The following is a 20,475-nucleotide window of genomic DNA, read 5'->3' as shown; positions in this document are numbered from 1 at the left end:
GGAGACAAATGAAACAGTGGAAGAATGAGAAATTATCAAACTAGATTGTCTGAACGAGGCAGAGCGAGGCAGGGGGTATTGGTGTGTTATGCAGAGCACACAACTAAGGCTATATCACGGCAAAACAGCCAGACCTGTAAACAGATGCTACATGCAGAAAAAGAACAGCGTGTCCGAGACTAAAGCTGCGCCCAGGACAACCAGCCTTCACTACATTGGTGACAAGTGCTAACCATTGTGCCACCGGACCAACCGATTGATGATTATTCTCTACCACTCTGAATGAGGTTTAAACAATAAAAATTATATTTATAATGTAATATCACACAATTTTCAATCCCTCCCCCTGCTCTAAACACCCCCACAACCTACCCCCATGCATGTTGTCAGAATATATTCTGTCTTGCTCTTTAGGAGGGAGTGACATGGAATGCGTCCATTTGTGGTAGAAGGAAGATTTAAACATGCTTGTTAGTGTGCATATGTGCATGCCTGAATTTTGACACTGTTTCACACATAAAATTATGATATTTCTGTCATATTTCAGGTATGTTTTCTACTAAAAAATCATTTTAACAAGATAAGCTGCGCTAAGATCGTAAATCACAAAACGTCAATAAGCCTTTCTTGTAATTTACCCTCTCCCCTCAATCCCCATTTCAGTGTATGTTCTTCCAGAAAACTCCATAATGAAAGGTTGCGGCTTTTTGTAAACATGATATTCAACTCATTCAATATGGGTGCTTAACACAACTGAGATGTAGACTAGCTTGATCAATATGAGTATATCGACACAACTGAGCTACAAAATAGCTTGTTCAATATGGGTGAATTGATGCAATTGAGGTACAGAGCTATGAAGATGTTTGCATTCTTGGGTGCCAGCTGACTTTCTTTACATGAAAAGCGGCAACAGACTGAATTTTCCTTTAGCATTTTCTGCATGGACAATGACAAGTTTTATTTAGTACTTGAATGCATTCTCTACATGAGAAATGATTTGGATCTTCTTGCATTCTGCTAGAGGCAACAAAACACGTAGTTTTTCCATGCATCAGTGGTTGGCAAAGGCTGTACTGGTTACTTTTATCATGCATCCTTCACCACAGGATAAAAGCAGATTCGTTTTAATCTTTGTTCAATGAAAATACAAATCTAGTCGGACATTTACCCATCCAGCCAACCAGATTTGGAAACAAAGAGTGTTTCAATATGTAGCTTTTTGCTGGCTGCCATAGTTCTTTTTATGATTGTCAAGAAGAATGTCAACACAAGAAATCCACTATCATTCTTTGTTAAAGTGACCGTTCATATACCATACAACAGTGTATGTAGATGTGAGCTGACTACGATAAGCAAACGTAACACTCTAACACAATGTGCACCGTGATGTTTTTTAAAATCATGTCTGGTGTATTCTAAAACACACATGACAAGGCAAAGATTTAGCCAGGCATATTTTAAACCTGGCGCACAACAAAATCAAGTAACGTTAAATGAGGAATGTTACAAATATATTTTTTTAATAATCTGCTTGTTGTGTATCCTGCTGGTTAGTCAACTTTGCTCTCACAAACGCTTCTCTTGTTGCACTAATTTCGCTTTCAAAAGTGTAAAATCAAGAAAGGAGAGGTTGGACCTGCAATGACGAGGGATGGGTGAGTGAATGTACATGTGAGCGTCTCTAGAATTAGTGTTTGAGCATGGTCAGCAAATATCTCACAATCAGCATCAGCAGTACGCCACATTTCAATCTAAATTACTATACAGTTCTCGCTTCACAATTTGTTCCTAAAAACAAAAAAATGATTACAATGAAAGCCAAAGCAAGTATCATCATACCTCTGGCTTTTCCCTGTGAGTGTTGACGGCTGGTATATTAAGGGCCAGGAACTCAACTCTACAGCCATAAGCTACCGGTGTCAATTTGATCACGGTATGAAGTGGTACCTTCAGGTATGGAAGGTCGGCTGCAAAACAAGAATTTAAATAAAACTACCAGCTCAGAATGTAAATGAGTCTCTTTCTCATACATGCACTAGTATACAAACTAAAGCACACATGTGCTTGGATGCAAATAATAATAATAATTAAAAAAATAATTAAGTCATCCTTCCCAAAAACAAAAGTGGATCTTGCAAATGATCTTCAAAAGCCATCAACACATTAAGCCGAGGTTAATCAGCGAAAAAACCCTTCCACACAATAACTAGTATCAATCAAACCAAAACAGCAATGCAAACAATCCAAATTATCATAAAGCATGACCTTCACCATTATCAAAGTATAATTATTAGTGAACAAGTATGTTTAAGTCTATACAATTCCCACATATTTTTAAGACCTGTCAAAGCATAAAATGTTATCTTCATACATAAATGCTTTAAGGCTATTTCTCTTTATAAAGCTTGTTTTTAAATAACAATGCATTATCCTCACAAAAGCACATCTTGTGGGTTGATGAAAGGCGTTCGTTTATACCTGTCAATACATCATTTCGGGTACATGCAGATGGTGACTATATGTGGCTATAAGCTGAAATGACACCTTGCTGAATGTCTAAGAACACTCTGAGAACAGATTCTCAAAATGACATTCAAACAGATATCTGTGTGCAACCCACATGCATGCATGCACGAAAACAAACTTTCTTAAATCATAGATTATCACAGGATATATCTGAAACTTTTAATCTTTTCCTTTTTCTAACAGATGTATAATGAACTAGTTGAGAAACATGCTGGAGTCATAAAAAGACAGCCTTGGGCAAGGAGGAAGATAAATAGCCAGAAAAAAGCCTGGGCTTAAAATGAGAGGCAGCTAACAAATGAAGAATATAAACACTGAAAAATGCCCTCTAATCATGAAAAGTAAGCATTTTAAAGACAAAGCAAACCCAGAGACTGTTAGCAACGCTTGCCTTCATTGTAGGAAAGGATAAATATATCAGAGTGAAATAAAGGGAGAGCTTGGGCTCAGAGACATGGAGAGGAGCCAGAAACATAGGCAGAGCAGTTGCACACCTTTCAACAAGTTGTTGCTGTTTGTGATAACATTTTGCTGTTAAAGATGCAACAACACTTCCCTTTAAGTACTTGTGTGTAACTCTTAATATTTACAAGTTTCATAAGCAAAAATACTCTATTTTTCTGATGTTTGGTCCACTCAACTAACACAGATGCTGTGCGAATTAACTGAGATAAAGCTTTACTCTGGACTTCCCCAGAGAAAATTCTACTAGAAATGTACACATGAAGTGTTTTTATTATTTTTTTAAAGAACCATTGTTAGTTAAAAAGGTACAACAATTACTTTAAGAAAAACACAGATAAATGCATGTAAGGAAAAAAGCATGATCAACGTGACAAGGGTAATGGGTATAAAATATTTAATTACCAATCAAGAGCAAAGTCACAACTGACAACTGTAAATCAAAAGGATTTTCTTGAAAAAAAGAAAAAAAAAAAAAAATCTTGCCATCACATTTCACTACAAAGGAGAGAAGGGCTAAAAGATTGTTGTCTGTTGACTTAAGTATGTGTTTGGGGCAGCATGCAAAATTTGAAAGGAGACAGAAAGCAGATATAGAACAGCAAGAGGGACTGATATGTATGTACGTATACAATATCTAATGGTTGTCCTATACTGTTTATTATGTAACTACACAACAGCACTACTATATATAATATACAATGGTTGTCCCATGCTGTTTATTACGCAACTACACAATAGCACTACTTCTACAAGCTGACTACTACCCTAGTGGGTCAAGCAGAGAAACAAGCACATGAATGCACATAAACATGCAGATATGCATTCACATGCTTTAAGAGTTTATAGACTGCATGAGTTCCTACAACACACGCACTCTCTCTCACACACACACACACTGCAACAATGTAGAAAGCAAAGGGCACTGTTCTGAGGTCAGAATACAAAAGTTTGTCAACTAGCTGTATCCTGCCATCTCATTTCTTGAGAATCTATTTCCTTCGACAACTACCCCCTACACTTTTTTAAAACCTTAACTTTTAATTCACTAGATCATATAATAAACTATACTAAAACTAAAGCTAAAATCAAATAAAACAAAAAACAAAACCCTAAACCCAGGACTTTCCCCATTTAAACATTCATGATCTGACCCATAATTTGTAATCAGTTATATTTTAACAGTGAAGTACAACTATATTGCTAATACTTGAATTTTTTTTTCTTAATAACAGAGCATTTCTCCTCAAATGTCATTAATTTTCATTCTCACAAAAACCAGATTTTAGGGAACAATGGGGTTGAGACTTATTTAAGTGCTGGCAAAGACCCTTTTTAAAATTTTTATAAATAAAAAGAAGTGCCATGTATGCATGTATGCCATGATTTGTGAAAGTGAAGTACAAATTGTATTTAATATTTTAGCTTAATTTTTGAGTTTTGGATTGAGTTCTTTTGACTGACCAAACAAAACAAAACAATCTCAATAGCACAATACCAAATGGGGCACAATATGTGCAAATCAGCAACAACTGTTATCTGCAGCTTAAGATGCTCTATTTTCTTTTTCAAGTTTATGTGAATCATAAAAGTAGAGGCTCCCTTCTCTAATCAGCATTACCCTAAATTTTGTAGCAAAAAAGTACCAACAAGTTATCTGCTTTTTTCATTTCTTTCTTCAGCAGAATACAAAATGATGGTACACAGATCATTCAATTAAGCAGTGTTCTTATTTGTACAAGTGATGCCTATCTCTGTATCTTCCAATTTTTCTAATGATTTTTGAGCAGCACAAATACTTTTTTATACAGAAACCTTGTACTGTTAAAGGCCTTAATCTTTAATAAGGCTTCTTAGATGTAGCATCTGTTACAAGCTTTGGATGTATCAAACATAAAGACTGCAAGTTACAATGTCTGAGAAAATACAAGAGCATACCATAGACACACCCAAAACTCTGATAAATGGGATGTCTTTATCACTTGAGTGAAGAGTTTGTGCCCCTTCTTCCCTTTCAAGGATAGTGGTGGGAGAGAAAGAACAGAATAATCTATACAGCATGTAAAAAAAGGATAAAAAAACCATTATAAATTTATGAATAGTGCAACATTATTGGTATTCAACAAATTTCCCATAAACCAAATATCAACAAAATGAAATAAGAAAATGAAATTGCTAGTCTTTTTTTTCTTCCCAAGTCAGGATCAAAAGTCCAACAATGTTACTGAATGAAGAAAGTCATTTTGATAAAGTTGACAAAAATTCTTCTATAAGAACAAATCAAGGTAAAGATGAAATAAGAAACGAGTTACAAGTTATTGGAAATAAAAAGAAATTATAGGGAATGGCAATTATGTTAAGTGTGCAGTAGTTAGTAACAACTGATGAACCTACAATTCATTTCTGATTTCAAAAAAAGGAACTTTGTCAATAAAACAAAGCTGAAAGCAGCACACCACTTCTTTCAAGCTTTATATAGGTATGAATGTAGAAGATATGCATTTAAACCAGCTGATGGCCAAGGAAGCTGGATCACTGGTAGGCAAAATAACACAATAGGTTTTGTTTGGAGGACATAAAAAACAATAAAAGCTATGGCCTAGACAGTGTTTACCTCAGAAGTTTGTTCTTTCATTTTGTTTTTAAAACATATATTACCAGTTTCCTTATTCACTTTCTTAATGGAGGGCAGTGATCATGCAAGCTAGCACCAACACAGACTCACAAGAGTAAGAGTGTATACCAAAAGAAAAGAAAAAAATTCAAAATGCTTATATTGGAGACACTACCAAGATTTCACAAGATTTTACTATGAACTATATCTCCACCTATATCACTGAATGCTTAGAAAAAATATTTCCACAAATAATTCATCAATCATTGACAGATTTTTACTGGGAGGGGATATACAGAGGATAGCACCATTATTGGATGTACGTAATGAGACACGTTTTCTAGGTTTATTGATATGATGGACTTCTTTTGACAGTACAGACTGGAGTCTCAAATTTTATTGCTTACAATACAATTAGATAACTTTAAATTTTGTATGAAAATGCAATATTTTGTGTTTGTGAATGGCTAGTACTCCAACTGGTTTAGGCTGGAAAAAGTCAGTCACTGGGGGAGAGGGGGGAATCTCATGGATAGATGCAGCAGCTGACAGGGCTCACCACTCTTGCCTATTGTGGGCGATAGTCACCAGGTCCTGTATAGGATGACCAGTCCAGACTTGGATGTTTCTTAGCCAGTTCTTCCTCTAGTGACTGTGGTGTCAGCCACCCACGGTGCCTTGAAGGATAGTCTTCAACAAGGTATTGTGCCAGGTCACATGACCATAGAAGACCAGCTTACATTGCTTGACTGTTGAAAGTAGTTGTTCCTGGTGTCCTAGGAGTGTGGCCATCTTGCTTTTGTTGGTCTTAAGTTATTTGTACGACATCGGAGCAGCCTCCTTAGGCACTTGTTCCTGAATGCCTGGATTCTCCGTTTTGTTTCGACGAGCAGAGTCTACGCATCTGTAGAGCAGAATTGGCACTACCAGGGATTTGTACAGCTTGTACTTGGTAGTGAAACTTATCGTATGGCTATGCCAGATTCTGTCTAGTGTAGCCATTGCTATTGTTGCTGCTGTCCTTGGAGAGTATTTGAAGCTGCTTACCTCTTCAAGCTGTACCCCTTTCATATAGATCTCTGCTTTGCCACTGCCACTGGTCAACACTTTGCTCTTTTCAGTGCTGGTCTCCATGCCATATGCATTTGAGCTGTCTGTCTGTTGGTGAGGTCTTGAAATTTTTTATTAGTTCCTGCTAACAGATCTGTCGTTTGCAAAGCGCAGGTTACAGATTGATCTTCCTCCAATTGAAATGGAAGCATTATAGTCGTGGAAAGCTTCGACCATAATTTTCTCCAAGAAGATATTAAATAGCAGCGGTGATAGGGGACATCCTTGACGTTCACCTACTGTGGTGTGGAAGCTCCTATTGGGTTATTTTGCAGTACTGAACTTGTTGAGCTATTATACGGCACTTGATGACTTGAACGAAGAGATATAACTCTTGTTCTCTCTATATATGATGAATTACTCTCTACTGGTCAGGAATAACAGTAAGATCAAGTAGATCAACCTGAAAGGTAAAAAGATTCTCCTATCTCTACTTGTATATAATAAATCTATGATTCTGAAAAAAATCTTTCAAAGAAGCCACAGCCATCGGGCAATTTTTCTGCAACATCTACTTGGAAGTGAGCTTAATGAGCTGTGCATGAAAACCTACAAAAGAACCAATAGCTAGCCATACAATAAAGAAATACAATCAACCACAAACAGATAACAATGTGGCAAACAAGAACAAAAGGTATGGGCAGAAATGAGGAACTTAAAGAGTTTACTAGATCAGAAGATTTTTTATTTTTTTTTTGACTGTGGCCAAGCTAGAAAGCTTCAAATGTAGAAACAGTTCAAAAAGAGTCAGAGAAGGGGTTGATTTCCCCTGAATGATTGGCTTTTATTAAATAAAAAATCAAATTGTCTCTGACACCCTTTACTAAATCACTGGTCAGAAATGGTCAGCATGTGTGACACAATGGTCAGAAATGGTAAGCATGTGTGCACGAATACACACATGGATAAGAGAGGGGAGAAAGGTATTGCTGTTTTACGCCAAGCCAGCTGTGACAAGGCAGCCAACCCTGTAAACAGATGCCACATGCAGAGAAATAGCAATGGGCCTGAGAAGACAAGATCTGAACCCAGGGCAACCAAACCCCACGGTATTGGAAACAGGCACTACCAATTGCGCCACTGGACCGCTGTCATGGATAAGGTAGGAGTATGACCATGAAAAAAGACTTCATTTAAAAATTAACAGCATTCTACAGTTTAAGCATTAATATAAATTTATCCTAAAACATTTATTTAAAGGAGATAATACCCACAAATTTCTGTTAGAAAAGCATTAATGTCTATGTTACATCATCACCTTCCCAAGTGCACAGCCCACCACACTGTTTAAATAATTTTGATTTTTTCCATTCCAATTTTTATGTATTTTCTTCATGCATACCCATTAAATGTCAAACATTTGCAGTCTGCCGAAATGTTTTATTATTGTAAGAAAAATGTTTGAAATCACTAAAATACTAGCAGGTATATTTTTGTTATAAAATGTGTGCTGCCTTGTTTTTTTCCAAAGAGCAAATAAAAATTTAAAGTAGAAAATTAGCACAAGTTCAGATGAAAAAAATGCACACAAAAATAAAGTCTATATCGTGACATTTCAGTCCAACAACTGCTGGCTCTCCTGTAACACTGCTCATGCTCTGTTGTGCATGATAATCTTTACAAAAAAACTTACTTGGCTGCATGCATAAATCTTGCTGATTTAGTGATCAGTTAATTTGGTTAAAATCTCAAGCCAAACAATGATGATAATACTGAAGACATGTTACTGTGAACAGATCTTTGACTATGTTTCAAAATACTTATAAAAATTAATGCTCACAAAAATCATAAAGATAACCCATTTCTGCATCACCAAAACCATGCAAGATTTCAACTATAAACTGTGTCTTTCATCATACATACCTGTACACTTATGTCTTTTATGCTGGTATTTTGCTTTTTTTTTTTTGAAAAGTCTCATTTGAATTCCCTTTTTTGCAACTGAAGTCAAAAACACTAAAATAATTGTTTAAATGCAAAGTTCTATTGACAAGAATTTTCCATCAAGAGCAGAAATATTCTAGTGAAGTGAGTATGGATCTATTTTTTTTAAAATGGCATATCTTTCCCAGCAAATGAGTAGCCACCATAATGCACATATTATCATAAATCATTAGCCTTTAGAGGGAGGTAACAAGAAACCAACATATTATCTCCCCTGTGTCGATCTATGTTAAGGTCAATGATCAACTTGTTGACTTTAAAAAAAATCTGTATAAAAGAGGAAATGAATGGTGCTTACTTTTGACTTCATGAGATGCCCCATATATTTTCCAACAGCAAATTTTAGGCTGAAATCTGTCATGCTGTGACCGTCTTGGGTTGCTCGAATGATAATGACTGGGCTTGTTAAGCTACCACTCTCATTCATCATTCTGACAATTAGATATGTATATTTACATTTCATCTGCAAATATCCAATGAAAACGATGCAGGTACCACTCCTTAAATGCACAGCAGCCTAACAACATGAATCAGATCACTTAACTGTCAATGTTCTTTGCAACTAGAGAAAAAGGCCTTTCTTTTATGCCTACAAAACAATCAGAGGTTCACATTTATGCTGGTAGAAGAACCATGATCGAGTCACTGACAATGGAACAGCGCATGCACACTGTGAACTCTGGTGAGACCAACTATGAGCCTGCCACATGACAAATATATTGAGCAAATATATCCTGGCAGCTGGATGCATGCTACTTCCTGATTGCAACATGGGAAAGAACTGGAGTTTTTCACAATTCTGGAATAATCCTCAACCCTGACATTATACACATTTAATAATACTTACACATTCATAGGATGTATAAAAAAATTGAACATGAGAAGGGTTTGCCAGCAAATATTTTAACGGAATAGTCTACAGTTTAAAACTGGTGAGGGTAGAATCTCTATGTGTATATAATGGCAAAGAAGATGCATTAATGTAATCCTGTAACGTTACTTCTAGAGCCTGCCATTGTAATGCACCCTGTGTTTGTATGTTAGCATTTTGAAGCTCTGCCTTCAAGGTGTATCATTTTAAAGCTACTTTACCTGTGATTTAAAGCTCAGTAATAATTTGTTTAAGATAATGCCCTTTACTTTCACATTCTAGTCAAAGCAATAGAAAGTGAATGGAGAGAGAGAGAGACAGAGAATAAAAAAGTTATTTAAAAAAAATTAAAACAAGATGGCAGAAAGCAGAAAGCGTCCTCAAATAAATGTAAATGCTTTATGATGCAGAAGATTTCTAGTGAGCAAAAAAAAAAAAAAAAAAAAACAGAACATAAGTCTTCAAACAATTAACTTAAAAAAAAGGAATCTTGGAGGGCAAAATTCAACAGAAAAAAATGGAGCTACAGCTAACTGCATGAAAAAAGAGTAACTGAATGCCACGAACAACACTCAGTCTGTGGTTAGACAAGCTGTACACTGGAATATAATACTGCACCTCAGTAAGGGCAAGATCTCGCACTCGCATCGAGGCCCCGCCATTTTCATTCGAACCACCGACTCAAACGGCACAGCAACATGAGGAATTTCCGCTAGAATTCATACAAATACATTAGGACAGTGTACATGAGTGGGTGCATCTATTTCTGTTTATATCTAATTAGACATAAAATGGTAAGAAATGAAGTGGGGAAGATGATTCTTTTGTCAGCAGGCAAAATACCTGATGGTTCCTTGTTCAGCAAGTAAAATACAGCAAACAGTTTAATGAAGATTTACTGCTCGCGAGTTGTTCTGCAGACTGAAGTAAATGGTTAACATGCTAATGACACATGATGCAGTGCAGCATCACTCTTGGTACGGCCTCTTCTACATAAAGTTGATGATGTCGATTTTTTTGTGTGTACAAATAATATTTTGCTTGCTGGTTATTGATGCCTTCCCGCAGACACACATGCACCAACATTGTAGGCATATGTTTGCCACCAATGCATAATGTTCATCATTCATGGAAATATTAAAGGAAAATGCAAGTGTGATACAGTTTGCCACATATAATTATTGTCCTTTTTTTCATGAGACAACTTTTATTTTATCCACTGTTGCTAATCCCTTATTTCAAAATAATCACAAACATCCAACAGTTTTGCGTTTAACTGCACCGTGCAATAAAAGACCATACCTTTCTCTCTCACTCAAATGGGCATGCACGGTTACACACGCACATGCCCACATCCCCCCCACACACACACGCACATGCCATGCCCACATATACGCCACACGCCATCTCCTTCCACACACAGACGGAAAGTGGGAGGAAGAAAATTTAAAAAAACTTATTTGCATTTACCAAAGAGTATTGGTACAGCGAAAAACAAATCACTCTACATTGAGGGGAAAAACATGTTTGAATATTTGCAAACAATAAAATTAAATCTCTATAACTATTATGGGAAAATAAAGCCTGTGTAACAATTTATATGCGGCCTTTACAACAATAATGATTATAATTGGGTTGTAGATTTCTTCATGATGCTGTATTTCATTTCTCAGCTGATCTCCCATCAGCAAGACAGCTGAATAGTGTATTAGGTATGAAATAACACGTCAGAAATACAACTGTCCCTTACTTAACTAAAACATTCAGATAAAGGAAGCTTCATTACCTTATGGACAAGCATGAGGCCATAATTGTATCCTATCAGAAACCTTAGGTTTGATGATTTTTAACAGTAAGATTTCGATGTCTTAAAACACTTGCAGGTAAAGTGAAGGACACAATTCAGCAAATATTGCTTAAAAGAAAGATTAATAAAAAAAAATTATAATGAAATTTTTTATCTGCTTATCAGCTATTTAGAAAGTAAATAGAAGCCACTGAGTATATTGTGCTTATTGATCTTGGTTTAATAATACATGACCTTATGACAACCTCCCCCCTCGCTTCTCAAAATTAAAAATTAAAGGTTAAAAATAATCCCAGGGCTTCGAGGCAGTAAGAGCAGTGAATTGTATGTGGTTTACTGTGTGTAGGGATGAATGGAATGCAGAGCTCAACCCTCAAACTTGCAGTAACTTCAGTGCAAATTTATTTTTAAATTATTTAGTTTGTGGGATTGCAACATTCAAGACATGAGTAACTCTGCCTTATTCACAGGGAGACAGCCAGTAGAAAATGATACTAGTGTTCTGAAAAGATGTCACAAAAGCAGGCTTGATGTCACAGCATTGACCGGTCAATGTGTGCAAGTCAAGCCATGTCCTTTTCCAAAAATATTTACATTTATATACATATATTGTGCTAAGCTCTATTAAGGTCTGCAACTCTGGGCTTACTTTATGTTGGATTACTTTCTCTAAAGTCAAATTCAGCAGCCATATGGCTTCTTGCACTATTTACTTGTTTATAAAAAAGCTATGATTAAAAGTACTATGTTTGATCTTTTGTAGTCATTTTCCTAACATTTGCATTAACACAATATAGTTCTACAAAGTATCTTATTAGCTATATGAATTTTTGAACACTTAATATCTTACTTTCTTTTGTTACTGTGTATTCTATAACCTATCGCTCAGCGGCTGCATGTGTTTTGTATCATTTAGCCTATGTTTTTAACAAAATTTCTTCATTATCATTTGACAGCACAGAGAGTGACCTACTTTGGTTTTAATGCTGCATTGTAAAAATGTTCAATTATAACTACTAATAAACTGTAATAAATGGAGGTGTCCTAACTGCACATAAAACAGTTGTTCAGTGTGACACATCCAAAACAAAACAAAGAAACAAACAAACCAAAAAAAAAAAAAAAAAAAAAAAAAAAAAAAAAAACCACACAGAGAAACAAATCACATTAAAATTACCAGACTGTATCTCATCCTCTTCTGTGGTTGAAGCAAAATACTCTGAATGGATCATGGAATTTATCACATGCGCCTCGCATGCTCCTATGTCAGGGTTAATATTTGAAATACAAATTAGCCCTTTATACTTGATGCTTTCTCTATAGCTTGGCACATTAGTATCTGACAAAGTGTTCTAGTAAGTACAGTCAATGTTCTTCCCTCTTTACCTATTACAGGTTCTTTTATCTGTCTCCCAAAGACTATTGTTTAATCAGCTCTGTTTTAATATACTTTTTAAGTAAAAAGAAAGTATCTCTCTCATGGCATGCCTGGAGTTCACCGACACAAAACAAACCCAACCCCTACTCCCAAACTGCCCACTCCTCTAAAGTAATCCATTCATTACTTTGTGTGCACCATAAAAGGTCCCAAATTGCAAACAGCAAAAATCTATTTCTACACAGATCAAGAAAAATAATGACAATTTTTATTTTTATTTTTCTAGTGACAGCCCATAACCAAAACAGCTAGCCAGCTAGAACCAACAGTCCTCGTTACTCTATTATACATGCTGCACTTTTTTTTATACTGGTACCTCTTGATACATTACGCTTTAGAATGAGAATGCAACGTTTGTTTATACTGTACTATCGACGGTTTAGTTGATCAATGGAGCTGCCTAGCAAAAATAATGTTGCCTTATGTTTTTAGGTATTCGATCCTAACATCATCCATGTATGGCGCTCATTAGATAATAAACAAGTTAACCAAACTGGTCACCAGTCCCACATATCAAAATCTTTTCCCTATAAAGCTGAATTCTTAAGAAAATTAATGAAAATAAATATATCCTGAATTTATTACAGTAGCTTAGTGAAGAAAATTAATACACCCTGCATTTATATTACCAAATAAACATAAAAAACCCAGTTGTGGTAGAGACCTCATTCTTGCTACATTCTCATACAACACAAGGTTGTTGTTAACAATATTTTCCAGCAGCCTAAGGCATTTAAACTATAATTTTTTAGATCTGGAACATTTATGTAATACTATCCAAATACCTGTAGCATTCAATCCAAAGGTGATGTATCAATGAGAAACTAAACGAATGAAATGACAATTTGCTAGATTACAAGCTAGTTCTAGCGATGTAACTCTCCTTCAAATTTCATGGCAATCACTTAAACTGCTGTGTTCAGATAAAGAAAATTCAATACTTTCCCTAAATGCTATTTTTATGTGGTGAAAATTGCAAAACCTACACTTTTTAACTAAATAATTCCATTGTGAGGTCTGTGAAGACAGAACATTCAGAGAAGGAAAATGATATAAAAGCAAGCAGAAAAGCCAATAAAGGTAAAGTTACAAACAAGTCAAATGTACTGAGATGGACTATAAAGAAAAGCACAATTTCCTAGAAATTACATTATCCATTTTATCAAAATATTTTGCTTTGTATATGTCTTCTCTTTTTCTCTCATACACATAAAATGAATTTATTCAGGTAAAAGAGCCATAAGAATTGTTGCAATTCACTCAACACTTTTTTTAAAGACACTCTAAAAGCAAAAAGTGAAAAAACTGGACACGAAGGACTACACACAATAACAACATATCTAGCCAGGTTACAAATATGCCAGGTCGAAGTCTGTTTAATCATGGGTGCTTTCACAAGTGTAAAAAAGCTCATCAGAAGGTGCATCGTTTGGGTTGAATAAACAAAATGACTTACCAGCAGATTTGTCTTGGAAGTAGGCTAGTAGGCAGCGTGCCACAGCCTGGTGACAAATGACCATAACATTCTCCTGCCGTTCCAACTCCTAGACATACAGATGAAAATCATGTTTTCTACTGATAGACAAAGATAATTTCCTGAAATTTTTAAGTTCACCGAGCACATAGGTCACAAAATCCATGGAACTGCAAATTTACATTTCAAATAACATCTGCATCATTTCCACTGAGCAATCAGGTCTAAAGTGGTATATAGTCCCTTACCAGTGCAAAAGGCTCAATATATGTATATATCTGTATCATTTGAACTGAATGATCAATCTAAAGTTAAAGTGACTTACCAGTATAACAGGCTCAAGACGTGCAACCAGGTCTTGATATGACTGAAAAAGAAAATATCTGCTGATGACGATGAGCTTGAAAAAAATGATAAATAAGAGCTTTACATTCTTGCAGGTCTTTTTATTTTTTGTACAAAATCAGTCACAAACTCATTATTTGGTAGGTTACCTCACCTACCCCACCTCACACGGCAGTTTGTGAAAGAATTGATTTTTCCCAAAGCTATCCTTATAGATTATATAGCCTCTTTTATGTTGCCACCCTTGCCTCTTGCTGCCCAACGTTTCTGGATGGTTGGTGGAGAGATAATGAGTCAAGACTGTACTTCATGGGTAAAAGTTCTTGGATCAAGTGTGGTAATACAGATTTTTACTACAGAAGATCTTGAAGACTGCTTTCTAATTTTATAATGCTTAAGACAAAGGGCTATTCTATACACCTTTTATGTCTTTCTTTCCTGCTACATATTTTCTTTTCCAGAATAACATTTAAGCATTTACAACAATTTTTTGAAAATTTTTGTGAAGGCATGGCTTGAAAATTGAAAACATTAATATCACTTCTGATTTTATTTTTTAGCATCCGAACGAAACCTATAAAAATGTTTTTAAACATCACGCAACTGGTTGCCAGAAAAATGCTTAAGATGGCACCCAGACAAGTTTTAAAATCTTGTAACTTTATTGTTGTTGTTAGTAAAGTCAACAATTTAATAAATAATAATAATACTAAAAGCAAAATTTGCAAAGCGCATACTCACACTCCTAAGGAGTATGCTCTTAGCGCTTAAGAACAAAACATGGACAGCATACGAGGGACAGGAAAACAAATAACATGATCTATAAAAGAATAAACAACCGTACTAAATGAAGAATATCAAATACAAAAAACACAAAGAGGAACCAAATAACAAGAACAAGAGTCAAGAGTAACATATTACAAAAGACGGTGAGAAAAAGGACTAGCATTATGGAAAATGATTTATAAACTGAAGGAAAGATCTACATTTCTATGTCAGAGAATTTAGATAAGCATTATTGAGAGCCTCCATGCACCAGCCTTTTGAACAGTTCATTCTGTATACTGGTCAGTTTATGAGTTATATGGTCAGATAGGTTGAAAAAGGATGATCTTTGTGTCTAGGTGGTCTAAAAGCTCTGATTTATTTTATTATTTTTTTTTTTTAGGCACTCACTAAAGGATCGATGGTAATTTCAAACAGCAGAATCAGGTGAACTAAGGTACTTCATTAAAACATTTTTGTTGGCTGCCTTACAATCCAGTCATCATTTTCCTCCTTTCATATGAGGCATTTTGAGAATGGACATCTAACAGGCACGGCGAATGTCCTGCAGTTGTGTAGTTGGTAGTGCAGTGGCTAAAATGGCTGCAACAGTAAGAATTGGTTCACATCTGGGCTCTGACATACCTCTCTCTTGACCATTGGTGGTTTACTCTGGTTTCCTCCACCTATGTGCATGTACGAGACAAAGAGACTGAATGAGCAGCTATGACTTGAATGATGGTGAATGAATTTGTGTGAAGCATTTGATGCCCACTTTTTGGATGTGCTCATGTGACATCAAGTCTGCATGCACCCAGAGCTCACCTTTGTTGGTGGGGTATGGCACTTCATAAATAAGCATTTCATATGCATTTATTATTATTCTTAAGAAGTGTTATCATTCAGAAAAGATCCTCCATCTCACTTTGATATTTGGCTGGCACTTATTTACATCTGGAAATCATGTGTAACTAGATGGCTAGTTTAGTTCTTGTTACTCCTCAAGTATCATAGCCGCAACAAAACTAGATGGTGGAACATATGAAAACTACTGAAGCATGTTTGCATGACCTGTAACCCAGCCAAGATTTAGTTTAGTTCTTGCTACTCCTCGAGTAGCCACAACAAAACTAGATGGTGGAACATCTGAAAACTACCGAACCATGTTTGCATGACCTGTAACCCAGCCAAGATTCATAGCAGTTAATTCTGATTGTCCCTATTAGGAATTTTCCAGCATTTTGTCTTATCTAAAAAAGAGTGGGAATCTGATGCAAACATTTGGGCACTGAACATGTTTTCATGTCAAATGAATGCTTTTTCTGCCAATATATGGCAAGACCCACTTTTTCAAAAACTTTGTCCCTGTCCCAAACATGATCTATTTTTGCTAGTTCGGAGTATGAGAACAAATATGACTTAGTTACTGTCTTTAATGACAAACTTATTTTTACATATTTCTACATGATTTTATGAATGATTGGACAGAGGACTGGTGGGGAAGGGTGGGGATTAGTGTTTTACACCATGTCAGCAGCTAAGGCTATATCATTGCAAATCACCCAGCCCTGCAAACAGATACCACATGCAGAGAAAGAACAGGATGCCTGAGACAAGATCTGAACCCAGGACAGATAATCCTCACTGTATTGGTCAGACACTAACTGTGGCACCCCTGAACCGCTCTGGAGAATGGACAAAACAAGATGACCATTCATGATATGTCATTAGCAAAATGGCTAAAAATTGAGATTTTCGACAAATTTCTGGACCAAGTCTTGCCTTAAATAATGCAATGCAAAGTCCCTCTCTTAACTAGTGCTTAGTTAGCACTTAATTAAATGTTGTTTCACCATATACTGTTTAAAATGGCTTTGTTTACTATTCATTACCTCCCCACTTGGGTATCTGTAGTGGAACTTGTCTTGATCTCTCAAAGCAAACTCTTCAGGATACTTTTCTTGAATCTCCTCATAAGTCATGCCTTCACATACACCCTTAACAGAAGAAACACTTTAGTCTTATTTAAGAAACTGCACATATGCTAGCTAGTCCCTTAAGGGCCTGATCTACTTTAGACAGGAAAGAATGGTTTGACCCATGGAGGGAGTTTAGAAGCACAAATGGTGATGGCTACTTTAGTGGTCAGGCTTTGCTGCCTCCATCTGGCTTGACAAGTATCCTTCCCTTCCTCCTCTGAGTTGACCATTTTTTGCTGCTGGACTGAAAGTATGGCCTTTAACATGAAACACCACTGTCACATTTAAATCCCTAAATTAAAGACATAATTACATCCTTTCTCACAGAATCTTTTACTAGAAACGAGACATGAAATGCATGGTTATTTTGGAAATTGCTATTTCCCTTGAAACCACAAGGATCTGTATGAGTGGGTAGGAGAAGGGGAGAGAGGAAGTGATTTTCTCTGGGAGGCTCAGAATGACAGACAGGATACAGAGATGGCATTCCTATTTTCAACCACCAAATGTTTCATACAGCATCAATCTCATTGAGTGCTTTCCAGTGTTCCTTTGGTGCACTGATGTAGCGTGCTGTCTGGATAGTTCGCTTTAATTCACTGGTCCAGACCTTCAGTTCCTGGATGTTCTCCTCCTCCACAAATTTGCCCAGAGCTTCAGCATACTGTACATGTTAAAAAAACCTCCTTGATAACTAGGTTATCATTTACCAACTCGCAGGTACATTAAAGGATGCTTGTAACTAAATAAAGATCCTATGAGCATGACATTTCATAAGAAAATTTGGCTGTAGCACTAATCATTTGCATGTGCAGTGTTTCAAGTTTCATGAATACATCATCACTCATCTTTTCTACAAAAACATTCAAATGTAAACACAACATTGAGGAAAACACATAAAAGAATTAAAATTAAAATAATATAAATGGTAATATAAAAATTACCTAACAAAAGATATGTTGTAGTTGACTACAAATATGATCATAACTGTCAAACAGTATGTAGTCTAACACAAGACTGAACTGCAATCAAGTTCCTTTGTTCCTGTAAACCAACCAACCAACCCACCCACCCCCAAAAAGGAAAACTTCCGTGATTACATTTTTGTGCAAATTTCCCTCAAAATGCTAAATCTGACTGCTCTAGCTTTTGAAACTTTGTAGGCTGCCTTTCACTCACTGCTCCATGACAATGTATAAATTTTTCAAGAGAAATCAATAGAGCAGATAATCCTAACATGGATGGATTTAAAATATTCTACTACCAAGGTGTGTGTATATATATTCTGATCAGGCTGGTAGTTACAAGAGCTAAAACAAGTCACACACTCAAAATTTAAGTTTTTTTCCTAAAAGACTTAAATGAAACAAAGGAGCAGAGATAGAAATAACAAGAAAGCAGGGAAAAAATGCAAATGCGTGCTAAAACGTACAAATCAGAATCAGAAGTGAGAATGAGGGAGACAGAATCAGACAATTTACCTGCCAACCTCTCTCTGACAGATCACTGTCCCCCCCAATACGTCCATCTTGATTCATTTTGCTTTCCCCATGCTTAAATCACACAGAATAATATATTAACAACAGAAATGGGCTTTTAACAATATAAGCATGAAAGCTGTTTAATCCAAACTCTTCAATTCAGTTTGTTTTAAATTATGTTCCATGTGAAAAAGGTTGTAGCAGCCAGTGAAGAAAATATCACAAGTAACCATGGTTATGATCAAACCTCAGTATAACTAAGCAAATCATCATTTTCAGCTGTTTCTAAGTAATTATTGCTTACTGTTATCCTCTTTATACAGTATCATCCTTTTCATCAAACAACATCTTACAAAAGTATCTTAGACAAGAACTGGCAATAATAGGTGCTCGGTTTTTGTTTGTTTATTTTTGTTTTGGGGCATTTTTCTCTTTAAAAGGAAACAGATTTCATGGGAAGTAGCTTTAGAGAATAATTGATTCAGTTTTTAAATGTTGCAGTTCCTACCCTTGTATATTTCAAATTATTATTTTCTTGTAAATGATCTGTTTCCAAGTTCTCCTTGTAACTATCATTAAGCGTGTTGCAAATATAGTGTCATTTGTATACAATCCTGGCGTTGGGGCTTAATGGTTGGCTTGGAGGTTTGATACTTTATCCTAAAATTTTAATTACTACTTTGCAGCTCAATAAGGACAATAACATCATCAACTGTGACATTCAAGGGTTTATTCTCTGTTCAGAATTAGCAAAAAAAAAAAAAAAAAAAAAAAGTAGTCCATGCTCTAATGAGGACAAACATCAGCAACCCACATCTCTCTGTAAGGTATGCAATGCTATAGCACATCACTAAGTGCTTTATCAGGCTCTGAGACGTACTCGTGTGAGATAGATGGTTCTTGGCAGCACATGAATATTCATGAGGTAGTAAACCACTCGGCTCTGTAGATGACCTGCAGCAAACAAAGCAAATGGAATGCACGCATGATCGTGATACAAAATGAGTCAGCAATACTTATTAAGAAGGGGAGGATGAAAATTCAAGTTCTTAAAAAATAATTAAGCTAGTAACACTTACCTGCCAGTTTATTGACTATGAACCGTTCGCCCTGATTGAAAATCTGAATGTAAGACATGTCCCTTTCTGCAGGAGAACCCATCGGCTCATATGTCTGCCGGTAGTGCTCAATTCTCTGAAGGAAGTCTTTTACTGCCTCATTCTTGTCCTGGCCAACGTAGTCAGGGCTACAAACCTTCACCTCCTGCAGAGGATCATGCATATTTACAATGTTCACTTTCAAGCAAGGTTCATGAATAAAGTGAAGTTTTGCCTTACATGACAGAATTCTAACTTCTCAAGAAGCTTTATAAGCTTTTTAGTGCCTAATTCTTGGCCAACATAGTCAGGACTACAGACAAACTATTGTTTGGTATGAAAACAATCTAGATTCTCACATGGCTGACATAAGTATAATGATGCTTGCTATTGTTGTATTTTGCTAATCTAAATGTTCTAGCATTAGCATCATCATATCATATCATATCATTTTTTTTAAAAGACAAGTTTTATACGCTTTAATGCAATTGTTAGCAAGGCTGTGAAAAAAAAGCATACAAAGAAAAGAAGATGACATTAATTGTACTTCAGATATTTT

General features: G+C 35.8%; 1 protein-coding gene across 9 annotated transcripts in view; it reads right to left on the bottom strand.

Annotated features, from left to right (window-relative positions):
- LOC112572958 (6-phosphofructo-2-kinase/fructose-2,6-bisphosphatase-like) overlaps positions 1–20,475 on the bottom strand; it is a 49,913-nt gene that overhangs the window by 10,776 nt on the left and 18,662 nt on the right. For 5 of the 9 annotated variants that reach the window (XM_025252973.1, XM_025252972.1, XM_025252977.1 and 2 more), the window contains 9 exons: positions 19,899–20,082; positions 19,700–19,773; positions 18,820–18,891; positions 17,856–18,002; positions 17,252–17,356; positions 14,575–14,616; positions 14,232–14,319; positions 12,515–12,598; positions 1,843–1,970 (listed from right to left, as the gene is read on the bottom strand). In XM_025252973.1, the coding sequence (XP_025108758.1) occupies positions 1,843–1,970; positions 12,515–12,598; positions 14,232–14,319; positions 14,575–14,616; positions 17,252–17,356; positions 17,856–18,002; positions 18,820–18,891; positions 19,700–19,773; positions 19,899–20,082 (924 nt within the window). Of the gene's footprint in view, positions 1–1,842; positions 1,971–10,148; positions 10,243–12,514; positions 12,599–14,231; positions 14,320–14,574; positions 14,617–17,251; positions 17,357–17,855; positions 18,003–18,819; positions 18,892–19,699; positions 19,774–19,898; positions 20,083–20,475 lie in introns of all 9 variants that reach the window. The other 4 variants (XR_003101113.1, XR_003101114.1, XM_025252975.1 and 1 more) reach the window with 2 other exon arrangements.

The sequence above is a fragment of the Pomacea canaliculata genome, linkage group LG9 (assembly GCF_003073045.1).
Source record: "Pomacea canaliculata isolate SZHN2017 linkage group LG9, ASM307304v1, whole genome shotgun sequence".
Taxonomy (NCBI): domain Eukaryota; kingdom Metazoa; phylum Mollusca; class Gastropoda; order Architaenioglossa; family Ampullariidae; genus Pomacea; species Pomacea canaliculata.
The sequence above is the reverse complement of the archived record's forward strand: the minus strand, read 5'-3'. Positions and strand labels throughout refer to the sequence as shown.